General features: G+C 38.9%; 1 protein-coding gene across 5 annotated transcripts in view; it reads left to right on the forward strand.

Moving 5' to 3' along the window:
- TBC1D14 (TBC1 domain family member 14) overlaps positions 1-21,016 on the forward strand; it is a 76,470-nt gene extending 55,454 nt beyond the window's left edge. For 4 of the 5 annotated variants that reach the window (XM_052780547.1, XM_052780546.1, XM_052780549.1 and 1 more), the window contains 4 exons: positions 544-672; positions 3,722-3,831; positions 13,347-13,605; positions 17,635-21,016. In XM_052780547.1, coding sequence (XP_052636507.1) covers positions 544-672; positions 3,722-3,831; positions 13,347-13,605; positions 17,635-17,700 — 564 coding nt within the window. In that variant the 3' untranslated portion in view covers positions 17,701-21,016. The remainder of the gene's footprint in view (positions 1-543; positions 673-3,721; positions 3,832-13,346; positions 13,606-17,634) is intronic. The other variant, XR_008234178.1, reaches the window with a different exon arrangement.
- The last annotated feature ends 2,994 nt before the right edge of the window (positions 21,017-24,010 follow it).

A 24,010-nucleotide genomic window follows, 5' to 3' on the forward strand; every position in this document is an offset into this window, starting at 1 on the left:
CATTGATTCTATAGCATACTTTGTAGAAAAATGCAACATCATCATGAGCTTATGGTAAATGAAATGAGCTTAATCTTAAAATGCTACTGCTTGTCAAATGAGTCGTTGCAGTTTGCAGTTGTCTGTAGCTGCCGGTAATTGACTGAAAAAGGAAAGAGCAGGCTTTGTCTCTCGGGTTGTAGTCCAGCTTTCCACAAATAAGGGTGTCTGTGACCCATCCCTAGGAGAAGAGGAATAGCTTACAAATAGCTTATTCTTCAAAAAAATCTTCTGCATATTTGAAAGTGCTGTCATCCTAGCCTGTCTTAGGAGTTTTACGTAGAGTCTTTGAAAGGAGGCGACATGGGGATTATTAGCTTCTATGCTCTGAACATTCAATACCAAAGGGTCATGTGGGTTAAAAAATCCTGCCTTTCTGAACGTTTTGCAAAATTCAACAGCTCAGCAAGTGCATTAAACACTAGTGATTATGAAGACAAAATGAGGCAGTATTCTTGGAAGAATACAGTTATTGCTGAATGGTAACATTTCTTCTTTCTTTAGGTACAGGGCATGTCATTCATAGCAGCAGTATTGATCTTGAACTTGGATACTGCAGATGCCTTCATTGCTTTTTCTAACCTTTTAAATAAACCCTGTCAGATGGCATTTTTCCGTGTGGACCATGGCCTTGTAAGTATGCAAGAAAACTGTAATCTACGTGTTGTAGATATGTGTGGGGAAAGTTTTAAAAAAAATATTGATGGGCTCAGTAGCTTGGAAAGTCAGTCAGAATTTATTTCAAAGCAGCATGCTTGATAAACAAGAAAACCCCAACACACACATATGCGCATGCGCACACCCCCTCAAAAAACCAAACCAAGCCAAAACCCACCCCTCTAACCTTTTTGAACCGGCAGGTGAATGAAATTGTTCAGCTGCTGTTTTATGATGCTCAGAGAATAGTTAAGAGAATGTTATTGTAGGTGTTTTTTGAATTGAGTGCTGCAGTTGAAAGCTGAAAACACCTTAATGTTGGAAGAAGTGTCTTGAAGGTGCTTTTTATCCCACACTGATAGGTTGCTAAAAATAGACTGTTGCAGGGAGAACCAGGTTTCCAATCTCTTACTGTAGCAGCTGGGTTTGAAAAGGAGCCTGGGGGAATCACATGAGCAGACCCCTCCAATTTTCAGTGGGAGCTGGTTGCCCAATTCTCTCTAAAGTCTCTAAAATTCCATGTTAGCATGTACACTGGACTACTTGTGTACCATAGCAAAATAAGACACGTCTCCTGAAATGCGTTTTTAATTTACTTTAAAAGGTTTTTTTTTCTTTTTTGTAAAATAGATGGCATTCTGTATTTCTCTCTCACTTACTTACCTTCTAACACTATGAAAATAGAATCTGCTTCTCAAGAGTTCAAATGGGAGAAATAAAGAAAGGGAATGGATGACATCAACAGCAATCACTTTTGTTGCTTAAACAGTAGGACACTAGGGATCCTATCGGTATTTCCTGCTGGAAAAGCAGTGTGTAATTTCCTGTTGCAGTCCCTGAATCTCATCAGTTGTAAACGCCCATAGGGAGGTGTACCACAGCGCAGACAGCATTGCTAGAAGCAGTATCAGTCATCTCTATTACGGTACTTCAAAAAAGAAGACATGCTCATGCATTCAGTGTGTAAATATGGTTCTTGTGAAGAAGATTTTGGAATTAAATTTGCTATAATAAGATTGTTTTTTTTTTTTAAGCTGAAATAGTGGGGTTTGGTATGCTCTTGGATAGTGCCATTTAGTTCTGTTAGCCCTGCTAAATAGATGCTACATGATAAAGGAATGCTTGCAGAAGAGTAGAGATGGTGATACATGAAAGAATATTAACTTATTGTGAAATTACAAAGCCATGATTCACAGCACAAGGAAAACTTTTTACCTAATATTTCAAACAAAGTGGTGAGGCATAAAGTGAGAGTTTGGGCTTCCTGTGGTTAATACACTGATCTGCAGTCTACTGTCATCTTTTTGTGTCAGTAATAGCCAATATTAATAACCAAATGCTGATTTGTCTTAACATATAATAAATTAAAAAAACCTGGCATAAATTAGTTGTTGAAGTGATAGTAATTTAATCTTGATTTTTTTTTTGTTGGTTACAGTTTCATTAAACTAGATTTTTTTTTTAATTACTACAAAGTAAATGTCTTGTTGAATGTTGATTTGATCAAGATAAATACCTGAACTGCTATTGCATTTCTAATAGAGCTGCCTGCATTACTATCAGTAGATGTGATTGTAGCAGTTATTTGTAAGATCCCTTCTCTAATGTACTTTTGAAACACTTTAGTAGAACTCTTACCATGGTGCTAGCATGTAAACAAATCATTGTGGAAGTAGGACTGTCTGTTGCATTACCTGCTTCGTTCTTTATACTCACAGATTTCATGTGTTGCTTGGATTTCATGCATTTAAAAAACTGTGTTGGGAAGCTGTTTCAGTTGTACAGTTCTCTGAAGTGGCTTTCTAGATTTCTGATGTCATGTTTGCCACGAAGCTGTTTTTCAGTAACTGATGGTTCAGAGATTTTACATAACTTTGTATGGCTATTTCTGTAGCATATACCCATCTCTGATTGGCTTTTAAGCCTTATACTCTTACTGACTACCAGGGTCAGTTTTTTATTTGCTGCTGCTAATGAAGGTAGTCCACCATCTTGTCACTTTATTCAGATGAAATGGGAAAAATTTCTGTAAGGACATTAAAAAACCTGGGAAACAAATCTGTCATCTTTTAAAAGGATTTCATACAAAAGGCTTCTCTTTTCCCTTTACTGTCATGGTGTTTTGGGGAGAAGCATGCTGATACAACTCATGCTTTGAGGAAATCACAGCCACTCTTTATTGTTTTTATTGGGATATTGTAATTAAAATTACTGAGTCATTCAAGGACTCTGCTTAACTTTTCTCCCTATAATATTAAGAGGACGGGGAGAAGGGGAGCTAAAAAGCCTTTTGTTTTTAACTCTTACTTGGATTGGAAGATTTTCCTTTTCTGTGCCCTCTGTTATGAAATTTGACCTAAATATTCAAATTTTAAAATAATATGAAAGTCTTTGTGTTAAAAGCAGTACAGTCAAGGGTATCAGATGGGAGTTACCATCTGTTTCCCTTCCACAGGTGTTTTGTCTTGATCTTTGGCTTTTCTGTGTGAACTTTGTCTCTCCCTCTTTGCAATAGAAAGGCTATTACCCTATTTTAAAACATACGGTATAAAAGAAGCTTTGGTATTAACATATGATTTATGATTGGAGCCAACTGGATGCTTCACTCTTGCTATGGACTATTAAATTATTTTAGTTTCTTATTTCATTTTATAATCCATTAGGCCTTGGATTTTATTCAGTGTAATATTAAATTACTGCCACAAGCTTAAAGCACCATTCTGTTATCATAATTCTTTTGAGAAATCAGCAAATAACTTATCTCCTGCTGGTATTTTTCTTTCCAAAGGCAGCTGGCCAAGACCCAAACCAATAATTTTATTGTTTAGTATGAGAACAGTATATAGGGTGGATCTTAAACTCTATGTGCTTGCAGATGCTGTCCTTAATATAAATGTTTAGCTCTTTATTGTATCATGTAACTCATATGATCCTGTTTTTGAAGAGCATTAATCCAACAACAGATAATACATTTAAACCCATTAATACAGCTAACTGCTTTTTTCTCCCCATTGTATTTTCCCAGATGTTGACTTACTTTGCCGCATTTGAGGTATTCTTTGAAGAGAATCTGCCAAAGCTATTTGCTCACTTCAAAAAAAATAATTTAACTCCAGACATCTATCTTATTGATTGGTAAGGCATTGAAAGTATAATTAATGTGCATACTAGCATACAGCTCCATGTCAGTATTTATGACAGAAGCTGGAGTGCTCTTACCTGATTTAGTATTCTTTTAAGATAAAGGCTTTCTATTTTGTTCAGTACTTGATTTTGTCAATCCAAATCTTTCCCACATACTTCCATGATGTTTAACGTTTGTCTAACCTTTATTATTATACTTCTGTTGAGTTTGAAGCTTATTTTGAAATCCAGCTGTATAACAGTGTTTATCCATATTTAGTGTGTATTTGGATTGATCTTCTGAGAAAATCTGTTAGTTTTTCTACTTTATGTGCAGGTGTGTACCAGGGGTGTATATCGAGACGGTATTGCTAGTCTTGCATTTGAAAGTTATAGTTTGTCCTCTTGCACAGAACAGGAAAAGAGTAGTTAAAACTGTTTCTGTCCATACAACAAAAACCTAGAAGCTGCAGAAAAGCAAACAGCTAGGCTTTTGGCAGGATGAACTATGGCTCCTGGGCAGCATCTCACTCATATGTTAAGTGGTCCCAGATTCTGTTTAGAGGATCCCTTTTAGTTCTAGTGTAGTTAGAACCTTTTTCCTTAGAGAAGAAAAAAGGCAAAGATCTTACTTGCACTCCTGCCAAATTTCAGTGTGGTATAAGGCACTCCAAATTGAGTATTTGCATTTGTGCCTATCAGACTTTGGTTTGGGGCAGCTAAAATGTCTCTTCTCAGCAAGCAAGACTTTGTTGTCAGTTTGGGGATAATATGAAATCTTTTTTGTGAAAAATAGGTTTGCCCTTAAATTGTTGACAACTTCTTCTGTTCTCAGGTATCTGACTAAATACCTTCAGTAAAAATTAAATTCCCAGTAATAACAGCATTTTTTTCTGAGATTCATAAGTTGTTATTTTGGAAAACATTTGTACTGTTAATGCAATCCTACCTGAACCAAGCTCTTGATACCCTGGTAACCTTTAAGACCTAGTTGTTAGCACTGAACATGTTGCTGATCCATTAGACAGAAATCCATTTAAAGTAATTCAGTCCAATCCAACCTGAATACATGAGTTTTCACAGGATCATAGAGTTGCTGGGGCATTGGAGGGGACCCCTGGAGATCATCTGGTCTAAGCCCACTGCTCAAAGCAGGGTCAAGTAGAGCAGGTTGTTCAGAACCTTGTCCTGTTGGGTTTTGAGTATCTCCAAGGAAGGAGACTCCACAGTCTCTCTAGGCAACTCTGTTCCAGTGTTCAACCACCCTCACAGTGAACAAGTTTCTAATTTTCTTATATTTAAATGGAATTTCCTGTATTTCAGTTTGTGCCCATTGGCTCTTGTCCTTTCACTGGATACAGCCGAGAAGAGTCTGGCTTTGTCTTCTTTGCGCCCTCCTATCAAGCATTTTTACACTTTTAGGTCCAAGCCATCTCTTCTCCCAGCTAAACAGTACCAGCTTTCTCAGCCTCTCCCTGTGTATCAGATGCTCCAAGCCTTTAATTGTATTCATGGCAAGCTGGACTTGGTCCAGTATATCCATGTCTCTCTTGGACTGGGAAGCCCAGAGCTGCCTCACCAGTGCTGAGTAGAGAGGAGGGATGACCTGCCTTGGCCTCCTGGCAGTGCTGTTCCTAATGCAGCCCAGGAGTTTGTGGGCATTCTTTGTTGCAAAGGCACGTTGCTGACTTACATTCAACTTGTTGTCCACAAGGACCTCCATGTCCTTTTCTGCAAACCTGCTTGGCAGCCTGTTGGCTTCCCACATGTATTGGTGCCTGGGCTTATTTCCTCCCCAGGTGCAGGACATGGCGTTTCCCTTTGTTGAACTCCATGAGAATCACGTAGGCTCATTTCTCCAGTGTCTCAAGGTCCCTATGGAGTGGTGTATCAACCGCTCCTCCTAGTTTTGTATCACCTGCAAACTTGCTGAGGGTACAGTCTGACCCATCATCTAGGTCCTTAATGAAGATGTTTAAAAGTATTGGATGAGTGTCAAACCCTGGAGTACTCTACCAGTGGATTGGCTTGAAGCTGTACTTCATACCGCTAATGACAACCTTCTGAGCTTGGCAGTTCCAGCCAGTTTGCAGTCCACTGTCCATTTATCTGGTCCATACTTCATCAGTTCATCAACAAGGGTTTTACAGGATACAGCATTGGAAACCTTGCTAACATCAAGGTAAACAACATTCATTTTTCTCCGCTCATCCACCAGGCCAGCCTTCTCATTGTAGAAGGCTATCAGGTTGGTCAGGCATGATTTTGCTTTCAGAAATCCATACTGACTTCTCTCAATCACCTTTTTGTCCATCATATGTTTTGAAATGATCTCCAGGAATTTTTCTTCCATTATTTTCCCAGGGATGGGAGGTGAGGCTGACCAGCCTGTAGTTCCCTGGATCCTACTTCTTGAAGATAGGAGTGACATTTGTTTTCTCCTAGTCCTCAGAAACCTCCCCTGATCACTAGGACCTTTCAAAGATAATTGAGAGTGGCCTCAGCACTCACGTGTGTATCTCACCAGATCACATGCACTTGTATATGCCTGATTTGTTTAAACGTTCCCTAATGTGATCCTCCTTGCACTAGGCTTTCCCACTGGTCTGGAGGACCTGGGATTCCTGAAGGTAAGTCTTCTCAGTAAAGGCTGAAATGAAGAAGGCAGTGAGTACCACAGCCTTCTGCATGTACTTTGTCACCAGGTTTCCTGCCCCATTCAGCAATGGGCTCGCATTTTCCTGAGTCTTTTTTTTCTGCTGATGTACCTGTGGAAAGCCCTTCTCATTGTCCTTAACATCCATTGCCAGATTCAACTCCAGATGGGCTTTGACTTTTCTAGCCCCTTCCCTGCATACTCAGACAGTGTGTCTCTATTTCTCCAGGGTCATCCTTCCCTCCTTCAGCCTCTTGTGTGCTTCCTTTTTATATTTGAGTTTTGTCAGGAGGTTCTTGCTCATCCATACAGGCCTCCTGATGCCTTTGCTTGAGTTCCTTGATTTTCATATGCCTCTTGCACAGAGGATAGTGTAACACAGGCTTTGTTTGACTTGGCTTTTACACTGGGATTAAATTTTAATGCAACATGTGTAGAGGAATGAGGGGATGTGTAATGGATAGGCTCATTTCTCCCAGCATTTGATGGGAGAAATACTATTGGAAGGATTTTTATGACTGCAGGCTGAGAATATTAAACTGAACTAGATCTATGCACAGAGCAGGAAGATGCTAGAAAAAATACTGGAATAGGATAGAAGGGAAGGAATAGGGCAGAGGCTGGTACGTTCAATGCTAAGAGGAAAGATGTTGAAATTATATTGTCTCAGACAATGTTGTGAAAAGCCTGTGTGTGAAGGAAGCAATTGAAAAAAAGGGATATCAGAATATGAAGACTGTAAACATGCTGGACGATAACTGGATAAACAACATTAAAATCACCAGGTTATCATCTTTTTAACGGATTACTAGTTTAATACGATGCTGTTGTAAATAAGGTGATTTTTTTATGTAGGAGAGACTAACAATGAGTGTCTTCATGGTGCAGGCATGTTAATATCACTCTGTTGTCTAACTTTGAGCTTTACATTGTACAGAAGAAATCCTGAGGAACAGCACCAGAAATTGGAGATTTAGAAAAAGATTGTTTTGATGAAAAGTTGAAGGTTTACATTCCCCTCAGCAATTTTGCCTTGATAGACTAGTCTTTATTGGATTTTCTTGAGTAAACACTTATGTGATCAGTTGTTCTTTCTGAGCACATTTATACATTAAATAAAAAAAGAAAAAAATTACTGACTTACGAGCAAAGAACTGAAGTGTTGAAGTCTAGGTGTGTGGGGCATATCAGGCCTCCCTTGTGTTCCTTTTTCTATGGGTATTAAGAGCATTTGAAGGAAACTTGTGTCAGGAGTGCTTGTGGATGGTGCTTCTCAAGGTCTTTGTACAAATGGACTGACAACCCTTAGCATTTCTTGCTGACTTCCTGCATCCATATTAAAGCTGTTTATTTTAATCGCAAGGACAATTTACTGTGTTCCTCCCCATCCCTGGAGAGTCACAACACTATGATCTTGCACAGGAATGTAGACTAGTTGAGGTAGTCCTGCCCCATCCTATATTAAATTTTTTTCTCACTTGACTTGAGCTAGACAGCTTGTCCCACTATGTCTTTAATTTTGTTAGACAGTAGAGTTGGTATTTAACTGTGTAAGATTTAGGTATAATATTAAAATATATATGTGTGTCTGTGTATGTAAGTATATGTATACATATGTGTGTGTGCATACATATATATACTTTCTACTTTAAAATACTTTGATCCTGTAGGAAGCAGTTTTAATTTTTTTTTTTTAATGGCCACTGGAAACTTAGCAAATTGGACTTTTTATGCACTGTCCTTCCATTACTTCCAGGAAGTAAAGATGTAAGGAAAAATATGGTGGGTCTGTGTTCTCACAACTGAGTAATTGTTAAAGCTAAGGACTTTGGAAAATGTTGTTTATAAGGTTGCCTGTGGCTCATGACTGACAGTGAATTTGCTGTAGTACAGATACTGCTCTATTAAAAACAGAACTGTTTCCAGAAAGATAAGGCTGTGATTTCAGTGTGTTTAAAGTCAGAGAAGAATACGGTACGGTGTCACTCTGAATAGACAGACCTTTTGGTTGTAGGTAAAAATCTCTATGAAACAGCCTTGCTTTAACAACATTACTTTTATTTAAATGTGCCTTTGTTCTGAGCTCCAAAGGGATGCCTGCTGCTGTTCCGGTGGCTGGCATGGTTACTGTGCAGACGTGTGCAGTAAATCTCAGTTGGTGCCAGCTCTGGGAGGGCTCCAGTAGCCAATGCTGCACAGACCAGTTGCTGGGAAACCCTCCGGCTCCTGCTGCAATTACAGTGGAATCAACTAGTCTCCTTTATGCTGTTTCCTGTAACCAGTGCTGCAGGGAACAGCAGTAAAATTGGTATGCTTAAATCATTTTTGAAGTGATATGTTCCAAGAAAAAGAAGTGCTTTGCATATAGATGGGCCCAGCCTTTCAGGTGATGCAATGCTGCTTTGGGTTTTCTTGGGGCTGGTAGAGGATTTAGGGAGGGGAGCCCTCCTGCCAGTTCAATTCCACCTCTGCCTTCTGTGATGGGAAAACGCCAAGGACTTAAGAATTTAATTAAAAGGTACAGTGGCATGATTACCAGCAGATACCTGCCAGAAGTAAGGCATCCGTTTTAAAAAGGACCCATGTGCTTCAAGCTCAAACTCCCAACTGATGAATCTCATGGAACGAATTCAAAAGCAAGACAGGTTTTTACTTTTTTTGAAGAATATAAAGGGAATCAAGTGTGAGAGCGCTGTAAAGAGCAACATGCAGTCAGGTTCACAGAGAAGAAAGGGGAAATACTGTGTCTGAATAGCCCAGTTTTGGCCTCTCGGCTCTGTCAGCTGATGTACCACAGGCTCTTGTAAGCAGAGCAGAATGTGGATTTGCAAAGGACACATGCTGTCTATTTATGGCCTGCTGCTGCTGTACAAACACCTCTTTATCCCTACTCAGAAAAATTATTTTGGCAATAGTTACAGCCAAGGGCTTTGTTTGTGCTGATGGATTGATCAGTGGTTCTTTAGTATTACATTGACTGTGATTGTGCTCTGTGCACACTAACTTTCTATTGACACCACTTGCTTCTTATGATAAAGGTCCAAGCCACTTTGTGTGGATATTTGTAGTGGGCACTTCCAAGGAAGTATTTATAAGCTTTTACATTAAGAAAAACATAGTCCATGTCATGCTATTAACTCTCCGCCCCACCAAAAAATGAAGCTTAATATGATGCTTTAAATGCATGCCTCATTTTCAAAGAAAAAATGGAGTGTAATTCTGTCCAAAGGTTTCTGGTGACATCCTGATTTTTTAAATTGGAGCTGTTACTGGACTCCAGAAGATCACAGTCTTCAGCCCAGTTTACAGTGTGCTCATCCTTATGTCACTGCAGGTTAGGGTGGAATCAAGTGAAATATCGCACTGCTGTGTATAGTACTCCTAGGTGAGAGAGCAGGGCTTTTTGAGTGCATCTGACTGGTTGGAAATTGCTCAAAAACACAGTATTTGTATTACATCGATACATTTTACAATGCTGTCAGATTTGCTGAGTGCTAAGAAGTTGCTCTGTTGCAGTCAGTATTGTATAGTACATAATATTTAAGTTTTCTTTTCCTAATATGGAACAAAGTAAATACTTCCACTTTTTTTTCAACTGTAATCATATTAAAATTGTACTAAATAAACTGTTACCAACAAGCTTATTGCAGTAACTCTAAAGGCACTTACGAGAACAGAGATGCCACTATACAATAAAGTAATGCATGAACACTTAGAAAGATGCGGTCTTTGTCTCAAAGCAGGTGTAGTTGAAATTGGTACAAAATGTAACTAAAAATTCATATCAGGATGAAGGAGGGAGGATCCAAGAATAAGTTTAAAAGGTGAATTAGTTTGTCAGTTTCCACAACTGAACTCGGAAGTTGCAGAAATATTTTTGTGCTGTTACAGACATGGGAAAAAAATGTGTAGTGCAAGAATATATAAGATAGGATTTGCATCAGTGTTGTTGTGCATGAGTTGTCAATCCAAGATCTGGCATACCTGTTGATAACAATATCTTGTGAAGACTTTTTAATTAAAAAAGAAAGGAGGAAAAAAAAATGGGGGGGGGGGGGGGAAGAAGGAACAAAGGAAAGAAAACACGGAGCCTATGTTTATCATGGTAACAGTGCTTTGCTTTCTCGATAACATCGTGGTCATATGCTTTCCCTGTGAGTAGCAAACCAGCCAGGATTTCAGGCATCCACTTCAAAGTTCGCTTTCATCATAAGCAGGGCTGGGAGGAGCAGGAACATCTGGTAACTTGGGGTTTTTTCCCTCTTCCAAACAGCTAGTGGCCAGTAGTCTGCATTTACTTTACTCTGACACTGGACATCTCTGTGCTAGTTAGCTGTATTGTCTGCACCTGGGACTTCTAGTGACTTGGAAGAGAGCTGCAGACAAAATCATCCTGCAGTACAGCAAAAGCAGATCATGTGCAAGTAGTGTGCTAGCGCTGCTAAGAGCTGCTGCTGTAACTTTTAGTCTAGCAGCTGCTTTATTACTATAATAAATTTCAGCTGGGTTTCAGACCGGTAGCTCAGATGTCTAATAAAAAATGTCTTTCAGTCGGAAATGTTTGAAGGGAGCAAATGCTGTATCCATTCTTAGCAGTAATGATTCCTACTGTTGTTTCATTGCTTATTCTAGAGGGCTGAGTCTTGGTTCTTAGGGCTTGATGCATTTAATTCCATGCTAGTATTAACGAAAGTTAATATCCTTGCGAATTTCCTGCAAATTGCACTTCTTTCCAAATTGTGAAGAGATCAATGTCAAGTACCTTATTTGATGTGACAGCTTTTTTGCTTTGAGTAAATCTTTTCCTACAAAAAGTAGTGTTCTAATAAATAGTTCTCACTATTTCTTCTGACAGTTAATTTTCTGTATAGTTGCAGATTTAATACACATGGGTTATTCAGGTTAGGTCTGAATCATGACAGAATAATAGCTTTTGTGAATAAAAACAGATTAAAAAAATAGGCATTGTTACTTATCTTTAACCAGGACTAGTTTCTGGCTGAGTTTCTGGCCTGCTATTTGGTGACCAGGAAAGGACTCAGTTGAATTGCTTCCTATTACACTGCTCTTTTTAAATGGAAAAGCCATTACTCTTTCCTCTGCCTCTGTGTGTGTATAGACAAAAAGTCTTAATTCTACTGTGTAGGTATTCTGTAGCAAGACATTTTTATATGGTGTTTGACTGTACAAAAAAGCTGAAAGAGTATACAAAGTCTGCAATGCATGATCAGCCAATAACCCAAAGAAGGGGCTTGTATCATGCTATGCTTATACGTTCATGTATGTATGTAAAAGACATATATGAATAGTGGTTTTTTTCATGCCAGACTCTACCTCTTATTTGCTTATTTTTATACTTCTATTTTAGCTTTTTGGAGAACAGAATTTAAATGATTTCCGCTTGTTACAAAAACATTGCAATGAGATGTAGAAATAGAAAAAAGTAAAATCCCAAGGATCCTAAACCTGCAATTTACTTGTCACCTGAATTTGTGCAAATGGTTTAGTTTCGTCTTGCTGCTTGTAACATTAATATATTTTCCCATTTTCCTAAAGTGCACTGATTCACAGAGAAGCTGGATATTTGATGACACATCAATCAAATAATCTTGTGTAGTAAAAAGCAGATATTGCAGAAAACCTTTGATTATTAGAATTTGCTGTGAAAATATATCCATTCATATTCTATACCTATATATATATGTGTGTGTAGATATCTGTTCCATTGTATTTTTTTAATGTAATCCCGAATTTCTAAATAAAAAATTGAAGGGGATAGGGGGGAGTCTTAAACACAAGAGAGCTACTGTTTAATTCAGCATACTTGAAAAGAAATTCTGTGTTAAAAGATGTGGAAAGGTTTTATTTAAATTTGAGGCTTTGCTGACCTCTGCCGGAGAAAGAATTATGTGCAGTTTAACGGAGATCTTCTATGCAGTGCATCTGTGAAGAAATGTTCTCTCTCTGAATTCTGAAGGAAAAAAAATCACTGTAACTCTTTTCTCTTACATACTATAACGTGATTCCAGGAAACTTACTTCTCTTCACTTGCTGTTATGACGTTGTTAGTGGCAATGAAAACTGCTCTGCCTTGTAGTGAAGTGTTGGATAGAGGAGGAAGTAGGGAGCATCTTCGTGTTCCTGGCTGCAAGGCTGTCAGCATTTTGATGAACGAAGAAATGTGCTCTTGGCAGTTAATGAAAATACAGTTTTAGGAACTGGGAGGAGGTTCTTGCTTCTGCTGTTTCCTTTACTCTTTGGCGATCACATCCATTCAAGCATGCTGAGCCACCATCTTATCACAGCTATCTACACATTCTCCCTGGACATCTTGCCTGTTTCTCTCAACTTATTAGAGTTTAAACTGATCTTTCCTCCAAAACTCATGGTATTATTGCTTTGCCAGTCAATCAGGCCTGGAACACAGAGTTAATTTTACACATCTCCTTCATCTGATCCACAAAATTTCCTTTGCGGTATGTCTTAAGGTTCAGCTTTTTGTGTTCTCACAGCTAAAACTGCATCTGTCCTCAACTCTGAAATGATGATTAAATATGCCTTTGATTATACTTGTGGCCAGTGCATGTCCATCATGAAACCATGTATATTGTTTCTTCTGGTGTGATCGAAGGAAATTGAACTTGGAGATGCGGATTGATAGCCAGATGCCTTAATGGTTGTACAATTTTATATTGTTTCATGTACTGGTATGCTGCAACTAATAGAAGTACTTTTGAAATAAAAAAAGGAATATTCAGTTATAAATATCTGAGAAGCCTCAAACTTACCGATGATCAGTCTGTGTACTTTTGTGAGTATCTAAGACATTTTTCTTGTCCAGTAACTCTGAAAATTTTACTCTGTTTTTCAGGATATTCACATTGTACAGCAAATCTTTGCCGCTAGACTTGGCGTGTCGTGTCTGGGATGTGTTCTGCCGTGACGGAGAAGAGTTCTTATTCCGTACAGCCCTGGGAATATTAAAACTTTTTGAAGATATTTTGACCAAAATGGACTTCATTCATATAGCCCAGTTTTTAACAAAGCTACCAGAGGACTTGCCTTCGGAAGAATTCTTCACATCTATTGCTGCCATTCAGATGCAAAGTAGAAACAAAAAGTGGGCTCAGGTAAAGAGGATGTTAATCTTTGATAACAGATGATTGTACTTCATTCGTGAAAATAGAGTTTGGCAACACCTGGAAGAATGTTTTAGCAGAGCTAGTGTTTGATTTTACAGGTAGGTAGGACTATGTAGCTCACTCCGTTCTTTTAGTATACATTCTGGTGAGTAGATTCCTGAGCTTACTCTGCTCTGGAAAGGGAGAGCTCAGTCAACATTCAAAATTGAAATGTTGAGTGGAGTTGATGAAGTAAAGTATCATACAACTTCTTAAGTGTATTCATTACAAAGGCTGCTGGCAACATTACAACTTGTTTTTTAAAAGCAGATATTCACTCTTTGGGAGAACATGACAATTTGTCAGGACACATTATCATACAGTCATCATCTTAATATTCTTGAGGATCTATTTTGCCTAATTCTGGGCCGTACAGAAGTGATTGCATCTCTGACTTCTTTATTGGAATTTAGCACTGAAGCCTTTATTTCAGAAATTGTGTCTCATCACTGTAATTTCAACTAAATTCCAGTTTAAAGAAAAAAGATGGAAGTGTGTCAACTGAATATGGAAATCGTTAAGTGGCTGTAACAGCCATTCATGCTGGAGAGTTAGGTCAAATGTACTTCGTAGTGTTTGGAGTGGAAACTTCCCCCACCCCTGCTTTTTTTCTTTCTTCAGAGCAGTAATACATCATGCTTAATGAGTCATGCTGTAATAGAGCTCTGCCCATTTTATCCAAATTCTTTTTTGCAGTGAAACTGAAAGGTGATGTTAAACGTAGTGGTTATGGCAGTTCAGCTGCAAATGGGAGTTATGGTTCTTTCCTGGAGTGATAGTCTGCCTGTAGATGCTGGGGACTGCCTGCTTGCTATTTGAGATGAGAATTTCTAACCTTCACAGTAGGAATAGATTGCGGCCTTCTGAGCCTTATCTCCTGTGTGAGGGGGAATACAACCTGCGCTGCCCAGCTAAGAGCAGCACACTGCCAGAATTTCCTCCCTGACACAGCTTTCCTCACCACTTAGTTTGCATTTCCCTTCTGGTCTTGGCCATAAGTTGCTAGTACAGATCCAGCTTTGTTTCTATCCTCAAGAACATTTTTCAGCCAGTAATATCTCTACAAGTAAACTCCCAGTCTTGCTCCTCATTCGTTTGGCTCACTTTCTTTGAACATGTCGTGTGTGGAGGAGGATCACATACCAAATAAATTCTCAGCCTACTGCTGCTTCCCTTGCAGAGAAGGAGAGGTAGGTGTCCTATCCTGCCAATTACCCCAAGTAACAGGCTTTCTTAGCCAGTGGTTTTCAGTCTGTGACACATGTGAAGGTTTAGTGGTGATTATCACAACAGGAGGAGGACTTCTAAGTAACCTAGCCCAAGCAATCTTCCTCAGTCTCCTCATCAGCTTCGTTCTGACTGCACTGGAATTTGCCAGATTGTTTTCACTTGTGGCAAACTGGAGAAAAAAATGTTGCTGAACCATGGTGCAAATAGGTCTCAGACAGAGTTAGCATGCTGTAGGGTTGGTGTTGGCTGACCTCTTACCTATCTTGACTTCTGTGCCAACTGGCTTTCTTCACCAGGTAGTTCCATTGCTCAGTAAGTTTCCATCAGGAAAGCCTGTTCACTCCCTAGCCTGACATCCTTTTCCAAGCCAGAAGGGGGTAGGGGCTACGAGTTTGCTCATGTCATGCACTTACTGGGACTGCTCAGTTGCTGAGGTACCACTATTGGAACTGACCTAGAAACGTCAACAATACAAAGAGGGTATGGGATTTTGTTTTCTATTACTAAGATGCTGCCTGGGGTGGCTTCTTACCTCTCTTTGGTCTTTAAAGTTCACCAGGAAGAGTTTGAACTCCGAAACCTGAACTTTGCTTTTCTAGAACAGACAGGCTTTTGGTAGTATGTGACTTGGTTGCACAGATGGACTCATAACAGTGCTGGGTATGAGTCCCACACAGTACACTTGAGAAGTCTGTCTGCAGTTGGGATGCTTCCTTGCTAAATAGTTTTCTGACTGTGACTATTGCTGTACAAGTCAGATGCTTTGTTGTAGTATCCATGTATTTTCTGTAGGGAAATACCTTTTCAAATTAGCAAAATGAATGTCAAGAGTGATGGATACACCACTTTCAAGATAAACTCTTAGGTGGACTGACTGACCAGGGACACTAGTTGCCAGAAGATGCAGAATGCTCTTGAGCTTAGAAAAGCGGGCTTTGCGTTCTCATCTCTGGCATCATCTCATTTGCTTACAGTAACTGTGCTGCATAAGCAAGCAGCAGAGCTTGAGGTACTACTTCTTTGTAGGAGTATATTTGACTGTAGAATTCAGGAGTCAAATTCAGCTGCACATCTCAGCAGTAGGTGTACTTGGCACTCAGAAAAACACCCGCTTACTGAACCTTTCACCTTGCTGTACCATGGTTAATTATGGTCCTGTTATCCTGTGGGTCACATTCTGACCTGATGCTGTCTAGAGGTGATGTATGTAGGACCTCATCTAAAATGCTAAAGGGGGGGCTTATGAAGCTGGTTTCCACAGTCCTGCTTCCCTCATCGGATGGGGCTGGTGTGTGTTTTCCATCTCACTCCATTTTCCCTTGGTCACTGACAATGTGATGAGGAAACTAAAGACTGAAAGGAGTCCTGGTAAATCATGGACACAGCACTTCTAGTAACAAGGACTCATAGGAAACTGCAAGCTCTGTTTTTCTTCTGAAATAACCTACAAAGAACTCCAGGGCCTTGTGCCAATACAGCCTTAGCCTGAAATGTAAGTGGATGTTGTTACACCTACCACTTTGTCATCAACAGCAGAGGAATAGAGATGGTAGAACAGACTGGACTGTGGGCTTAGCATTTCTGTAATCTCTGTGCTTCAAATCTTAGCTCTGTAAAGTTTTCCAAATAACTAAAGAATTTGAGCTTTGTTAATTGGCTTAAGGTCTATGCTTTTCTGCTTTTTTGGGTCAGTATTTTGGTGTCATTCTTGTATTCTTTAAAAAGGGTAACTTTCTTCCACCAAGGACATTGTTACTATGGCACTTAAAACTCTCTGAGTAGCTGTTGATTTACCCTGAATCTCTATTAAGAGGACCTCGCTGAAATCTCTCTCCAGTTCTAGAAATTGCTGAACAGCCAGCCAGCTGTGGCTCTGTTCAGACTCATGTTGAACTCTTTTGTTGCAACAGCTATGGGTGCTTCTGCATTGAAGTATAGGTGGTGGTGTGTGATTGCTCTGTGAGTGATTTAGCCCCACCTCCTGTTAATTCTGATGGTGCAGAGGTTTGTTTGAAGTCAGTCAGAGGGAGAAAAGAAGGTTCCTTTCTCATAACTGCAATTCTTTGAGATGAAATGTCCCATGGTACATTCACTTCCAGGGTGATTCTTGAGGATGCTGCTGGACTTCTTCAGCAGAGACTAACTATGGGGCAGGGAGCACGTTAAGCAGCATGAGAAACTGGCTATTACTATGCCTTCTACACGAGGGCTAACAAAACAAAATTGTGCATTGGATATTAGGAAATACAAATTTTTGGTATGGATGCAAATGCGGACTTTTTGCTTCAGAAAAAGATGTAAGCAGATCTGGAGACAGCGGTGTGCTCTAGACAAGCACTAAGGTAATTCTGTCCTGAGCTCTTAGGTAATGTGATATTGCTCAGGCTACTCACTTGCTATGTTTTTAGACATTCCATTTATTAAAAATTACAACTTCCCATCAGACAGCATCCTTTAATAGTGCTAGACCTGTGTAATCTGGGTAAGAATCTCATCTCCAGGCTTCAAAAGTGTGTGTTGAGGGGAGGTTGAGTTTAAACCTTTGTTAAATCCATTTGTATCTACCATGCCACAAGGACTTACGGGACAGGTCTCCATCAGTGGAGAGGTTCTTTAAATTTGATTACATTTAATAGTTAAAATAGTATTGCTCAAACATAATTAAATGGGAGACTCTTCAGACAGTGATTTATTGAGTCACATTTTAAATCTAATACTTTTTTCTCTCTCATTCCTTGAAATGTCTAGATACTGGCTGCTCTGCAGAAAGATAACCGAGAAATGGAAAAAGGAAGTCCTTCACTCAGACGTTAACATTATGGTTGCCTCCAGTGACTCATGGGGAAAGAGCTAAAGTGCAAAAGTATCGAGTACTGTTTGACATGTATGAGCCTGCAAATCAAAGTGTTATTTCAGAATTTTGTTTAGTAGTAGGATAGCCTTAAAGGGGAGAGAGGAAAAGAGAAGGAAGGGGAGATAAAAAAGAAGGAAGGAAATCAGGGGATAAACCCCTTATACATTAAACCTAGGCTTAGCCTTAAACTTTTAGCAGAATGAGCATTTGCTGTGGACAGCGTTACACATTCTGTACTTCTGATGAGGGCAGTGAAACTAAGTAAAATTAAGGGGTTTTTTTAAGGCGTTTTTTTTTTCCTTTGATGTTTTAAAAGACTGGGCATTCAGCAATGTCGGTTGCTTTGAAAGCTATTCCCCAGTTTCATTCTTAGGCAGGATGTATTTCCCATACCTATAGTAGTAGCTGGATCTGGATTTTAAATAACTGGTGCTGGAATTTATAGTTAAATGATGTAAGGACCATTTCTTTAGAAATGCTTCTTGTTTTATAGGCTGTGGGTCCCATTTACCAAAGAAATCATGTAGACATAGAACTACATTCCATTATTTAATAAGAAAGTTAAGTAGAAAGTAAACTTGGAAGAGAAGTCACGCTAGCAGTGCAAAACCAATTATTCTTCAAGATGCCTTGGAAATCTGTGTTTCCAATCTGGATGCATATGGGAGAAGTTCCATTAATCAGACTAGATTCCAAACTCACTGGGGGGTTTCTAGTATTAAGCTGGCACCATTTCCCAGTTGTACTCTTTCCTCTGTTTAAAGCCGGGGTCACGTACTACTATATGTATGTTTCCACATCTCCCTCTTCTGGGGCAGTGCTGTTTCGGGGTGTTCTTGCCTACCAGCTGCTTATTCCTGTGCCATCTGTCCAGTCATGCTGATAAAACTGTGGGCTGAGCAGATGAATTGAGAAATGGTTAAAAGCAATTTTTATAGTTACTTTAAACCCAGCTCTGCTCACTGGCAAAACTGAGGAGGAAGAGTGTGGGGGACAAGTTACATAAACCACCCTTGCTGCTGAGAAGAAAAGGTTCTGTGGGATCTCCTGAAGCAGCTGCTGCTGCCACAGTGAGAAAGCATTATGTGGAGCTGATATGTAAGTAGTGACAAGTGAAAGAAGTTTATTGGGGAATGTGCCAGACAAATACTATCAGGACAAGTACATGCTGTCATTTCCTAGCGTTTTATCCAGCTTCTAATACATGGGAGCAAGTTACAGAGGCAGCAAACTGTGGTTGCCTAATTCTGTTATACAGCTTAGATCCCCTCTGCATTCAGATGAATGTTGAACTGTAAATCGTGAGTGCCTCTGATTTACAAGAATGTTTATTGCATAGTGTAAAATCTATTTTATAAATAATGATGATCATTGAAAAGGGAAACTAACTGAAGCAATATTTGTGTTAACTGTAAACAGGCATTACTAAATCCTCTAGCTATATTACTAAATCCTCTAGCTATATGGTCAGCGGTTTCCCAATGCTCTTCAGTCTGTCTTATGCTGATTATTTTGGCATTGTCTGAATAAAAAAAAAAAGAGAATAATAGTTGCACACTGCTCAACTTAACATAGAATGTAAAGGACTGTGGGACACAATCAAAATACTGTCCTTTAGTACAAACATCGTTTCTGCAAGGGATAGTTTGTAATATTAAAAAGAGTGAGAGCAAGATTCCCTGGTAAGTGAGGACTCATAATCACTTTGGAAGACATGTAATGCAAATGCAGCTTGCAAGTCTGATACCTCATTGGCCTCTTTTCCTGTCCACTTTGTGTACCTGGTGTAATGGATGTGTTTTTCTGTTGGCCATCTTAATTCCTCCATAAGACTTCTTCTAGGTCATCACTTACTGAAAATAGACATCAAGATGTTGATATCAAACACTTGTTAATTCTCCCAGAATTTGTATAGCCTTGGTCCTTCAATGACCGGTACTTGTATGCTACATTGGTTTGAAGTGCAATAGAAAGCTGGAAGGTCAGTAAGTGTTTTTTAATATTACTTTTTCTGTTACTACAACAAATATGCCTTTCCATGAAGGATATGAGAGGCCTACCATCTGAAACATTTGCACTATGCTTTTAAATGGTTTATTAAACACAGAGACAACTGTTTCCTCAGTATAAATTTTCAGGTGATACTGTAACTGGCTTTGTGATTTAAGTCTTCATTGCAACTAGATTTCTCTTTCCTTTTAAACCAAGTCTACAAGTGTGGCTCATTTGTCTGGTTAAAATGCATTCTTTAGCTACTACGTATCTTTGCAGCCAGGACAGCCTGTTCTCCTTCTCTTCTCAATAAGATGTTGAATGTAACAGAGAAAATGAGCATAGTTGTGGGAAAAAGGCCTGCTGCAGCAACACTTGTGCACTGTTTGTTACTTGCAAATGTAATTATTTTGTTCTGTGATTTGATCTTTCTGTTCTTAGAAGATGTATATATTTTCTAAATGATTTCTTTGTGTATATAAGGTATGTTCTTTAATGAAGAAAAGCAATGCAATAAGGAGCTTTGCACAGTTTGTTTTCAAATGAAATACATTTGAAAAAAAAAAAATCACCTGCCTAAAGATGCAATTGTTTCAACTTCTCAGTAACTTGATTTGAAGGTAATGTTTGAATTTTGATAAAAACGGAGATGAGTAGTAAGGGCATAGAATTACTTGCCACTGAGCTTTTTAAGTTTCTTCCAGCATACCAAATCTCTTAATTAGCTATTAAGGAAGATTTCTGTAATAAATTCAGGGATTGCATAAAAAATTTTGACAATTTTATTGTTCAGGTGCTTGAGAGTATCTGTAACAACATGCATGAGATTTTCTTTCATTGAGCGAATGTGTCCCATCAAGCAAACTTCCTTTTCTTCATGGGTTTAAGGAAAAATAGAAATGCTGCAATACATCAGAAGTCTACCACTACCACTCTACATGCAGCAAATTAGAGAAACCAGAACACTTCAACCAGGTTTGGAATTCTATATGACCTGCACTTTATAATAAAGCCGTTTTGCAACTTCAGTCAGCAATCAGTCATTAACGTTTTTTCATTTAGTAAAGAATTTCATTTGGGGAAAGAAGGTACCTTGTAACAGCTTATTTTTGACTGTTTTAAAAACTAGAGTGACATGTAGAGATACATCCCCTGTACATCATGTTTAAATTGGTTTTATGCAGTTAGCAAGTTTGTTTTGTTTAGATATGTGTATCAAACTGGAACTTTTTTCAAATGTAAATATATGGTTTTGTTAAATAAAGTTGTGTAAAGTTATCTTAATCACCTATTGTCAGTGTAATTCAGAAATTAAAAATTCAACTACTTGTCTGTTTCTTCACAGGCTTCTTTAGCAGTTTTTGTCTGTCCAAAATCAGGACTTTGGGACATTTAAGTATTGCAGGTGGAGGATTTTTTGGTGATGCTTTCCAAGTTCTCATGTTAAAATACCTCTTATATTACATATGACATTTAGGAGATTTGATACTTATGGTGCCCATGGTTTAATCCATTTCATATGCTCTCCTCTGGACTAGGTCTGAGATCTGAAAAATTTGTTATGAAAAATAGATGTAAATCATCCTTTTTTTGTTTTAAAAGCAGAAATCTTGGTTTATTGCAAGTTTCATAATCACAAGGCATGTTTGTGCTCAACTTAAGGCAGTATTAATTCTTACATAGGCATAACTTCAGAGATTGAAGTGGAGAAGCTTCCTGTTGCTTACTTGACAGAAAAGAGGTTAAAGCACCAAATAAAAGCAGGGGAGAGAAAGCAGTACCTGTGCAACAAGACTATGTGGGGAACGCAGTCAAAGACTTGGCTGCCATGATTCTAGTTTCTCCAGTAAAGTCTCACTTCCTTGTACTAAGTATCTTACTGTTTGATTTGCTGGCACTATACCAATTTGATATTGATAAAGCTTTATATTGTATACATTACAGAAGTTGCATAACTCAAAACTAGATTTACTTTTCCTCACCTGTTTTCCCAGTACTAATGCCAGTCTGTTTTAAGAGAAGTGAAATACTTTCTTGCATGCCAGCACATGAGATTAGGAAATAAAAAGGCATTTGTCTTTACTGCTTCCTGATGGAACATCTTCCTATATTTATAGGAGGAAAATGGAGGAATCTTTGATCTTCACCCTCAGGGTGCTTTGGAAGGCAGCAGTAGCAGTGGGTTGTCTCAATAACAGCACTAAGAAAAAAAGTCCTGGAGACAGTGTGTGAAGTTTAAGCAAATGTCTGAGTAGTATTTGTTTCACTAGAAATAATTCAGTTCAGGGAATATACTATCAACCTCATTTGTACCCTAAATTCTTGCCTTCTCCAGGTGTCAAACATGCAGCAGTGAAAAGCATTTAAGATTCTTCTGCTTTTCCCTTTAACTGTCTACGTTTGTTGCTTAATGGTGTTTAAGAAGTTAAAGGAAGGTTTATACGTCTTAAGCCAAAAGCAGCAAGAAGCGTAAGAATTTTTCTGGCAGGAATCTGTAAGAAGTCAAAACAGGTAAAAGTAACTTCTCTTAGGGAGATGACTGCTGGTCATCCTTAATTATTTATGAAAACAGTTTTCGTGGAACACCAGGAGGCTGCTCAACTTGTGTGACAGCCACTCTTTCAGCAGGAGAAGAGCTCACTTTTGGTAACAAGGCTTAAGATGAAAGGTACTGATTTGGGGTTTTTTTTTGGGGGGGGGGGTTGTTTTGTTTTTTTAAGATAAGTGGTTGGCGGTTACACTTGTCTCCTTTTACTGTCCAGCAACAACAGACGGGTGGATCTCCTGGTACTTTGTGGAAAGCTTTTGAGTATTAGTTGTGTAATGTCTCTTCACGAATAAGAGTGTTTGAGCTACTGAAGATACAGGGTACTTCAGTTGTTTGCAGAACAAAAGCCTGCACTGTTCCCGTGTGTTTATGCAATAGTTCTGCAGAACTGTAAGGACCTTAGAAGACTATAAGCAAATTGCTACTGCATGATTGCAGTAAGAGTAAGAAATTACTGATCTCTTCTCTCATTTCACTATGACAAAAGAATAAGATTTAAACCTTCAGTAGCATAATAACCACTTTAATTATGTTTTGTCTTTTAAATGTCCAGGCAATTCAGAAAATCTAGTTCAGAGATTATTTAAAAGAGGTGTAAGCCATTCCTAAAAATGTCTTTATGTAAGCTTATCTACTTTTTATCCCCATATAAGTGCATTCAGTGACTTGTGTACTTTGCTTAAATGCGTATGCAACTTATCTTGGAACTAAAACCAGCAGCTCAAATACAGCTCAGCAATACTGGGCCTATGGGGTGTAATTCCAACCCACCGTGGAAAACCAAAAGACTCCATTCCTACTCTTTCCCACTGGGATGTGCCTTCTTTCCTGCAAAATTCACAGCTGTTGAACACTTAAATCTGGGCCTTTAATACCCAACTCTGACTACCAAAAATGGGACTAAAGATTGCTGGTCTGTCTAAGCAAAGTAGTGGTATCACGCATAAAAATTAACAATAAACTAGGAAAGACTGATTCAATAATTGGGCACATCAGCCAGTGATGGCCTATAGGGAGCCTACCAAAGTTGCAGTTCCTTCAGTAATGAGAAGATAGTATGTCAGAGCTCCAACATTTTACTGGCCCAAGATGTTTCTATATTCTTGACATCCATCCCATGCCTTAAATCAAAAATAATGTTACAATAGCAGCAGCAAGAACTGCGGGATATAGATAAGTCTCAGTCACTGCTTGCCATGGGGGAACTGGAGTTTAAAGAATATATTATTTTGAAAGGGGAAGCTGCTTCCTGTAACTAAAGCTCTGTGGGCTGTACAGACATAAATGTGTAAATGTTTGTCGCTCCCTCCCCTTTTCCTTCAGTCGTCTTTTCTGGAATTCGGGTCTAGTTGAGCAGTGCAGAGGAGCCTGAAACAGGGATGGGCTTACTCTCTAGTTCTGCACACACCGTGAATGAGGAGGACAAGGCTGAGTACCCCCTAAAACTGTAAAAGCTGAAAGACCAAAAAAATCCAAACCTCTAGTTTTGAGTTAGAAGATTTATGTATATATTCATACTATGAAAGCAGTTCTTAAAGTAATAAACCTTTCTTCTTGTGCACCACCAAGGCAAACTCGGGCAGTCAAGTATATTTACAGAATGGGTGTATGATTTAGTGCTTCTGTAGTATATTGGCAGTATGCAAGCCATGTCAGGTATTGACAGTAAGCTTCTCTCCCATTCTTAGCCACATCTATAAAAGTTACCCCTTGCGATGTGCCCAGAAGGC

Source organism: Harpia harpyja, chromosome 2 (assembly GCF_026419915.1).
Source record: "Harpia harpyja isolate bHarHar1 chromosome 2, bHarHar1 primary haplotype, whole genome shotgun sequence".
Taxonomy (NCBI): Eukaryota; Metazoa; Chordata; class Aves; order Accipitriformes; family Accipitridae; genus Harpia; species Harpia harpyja.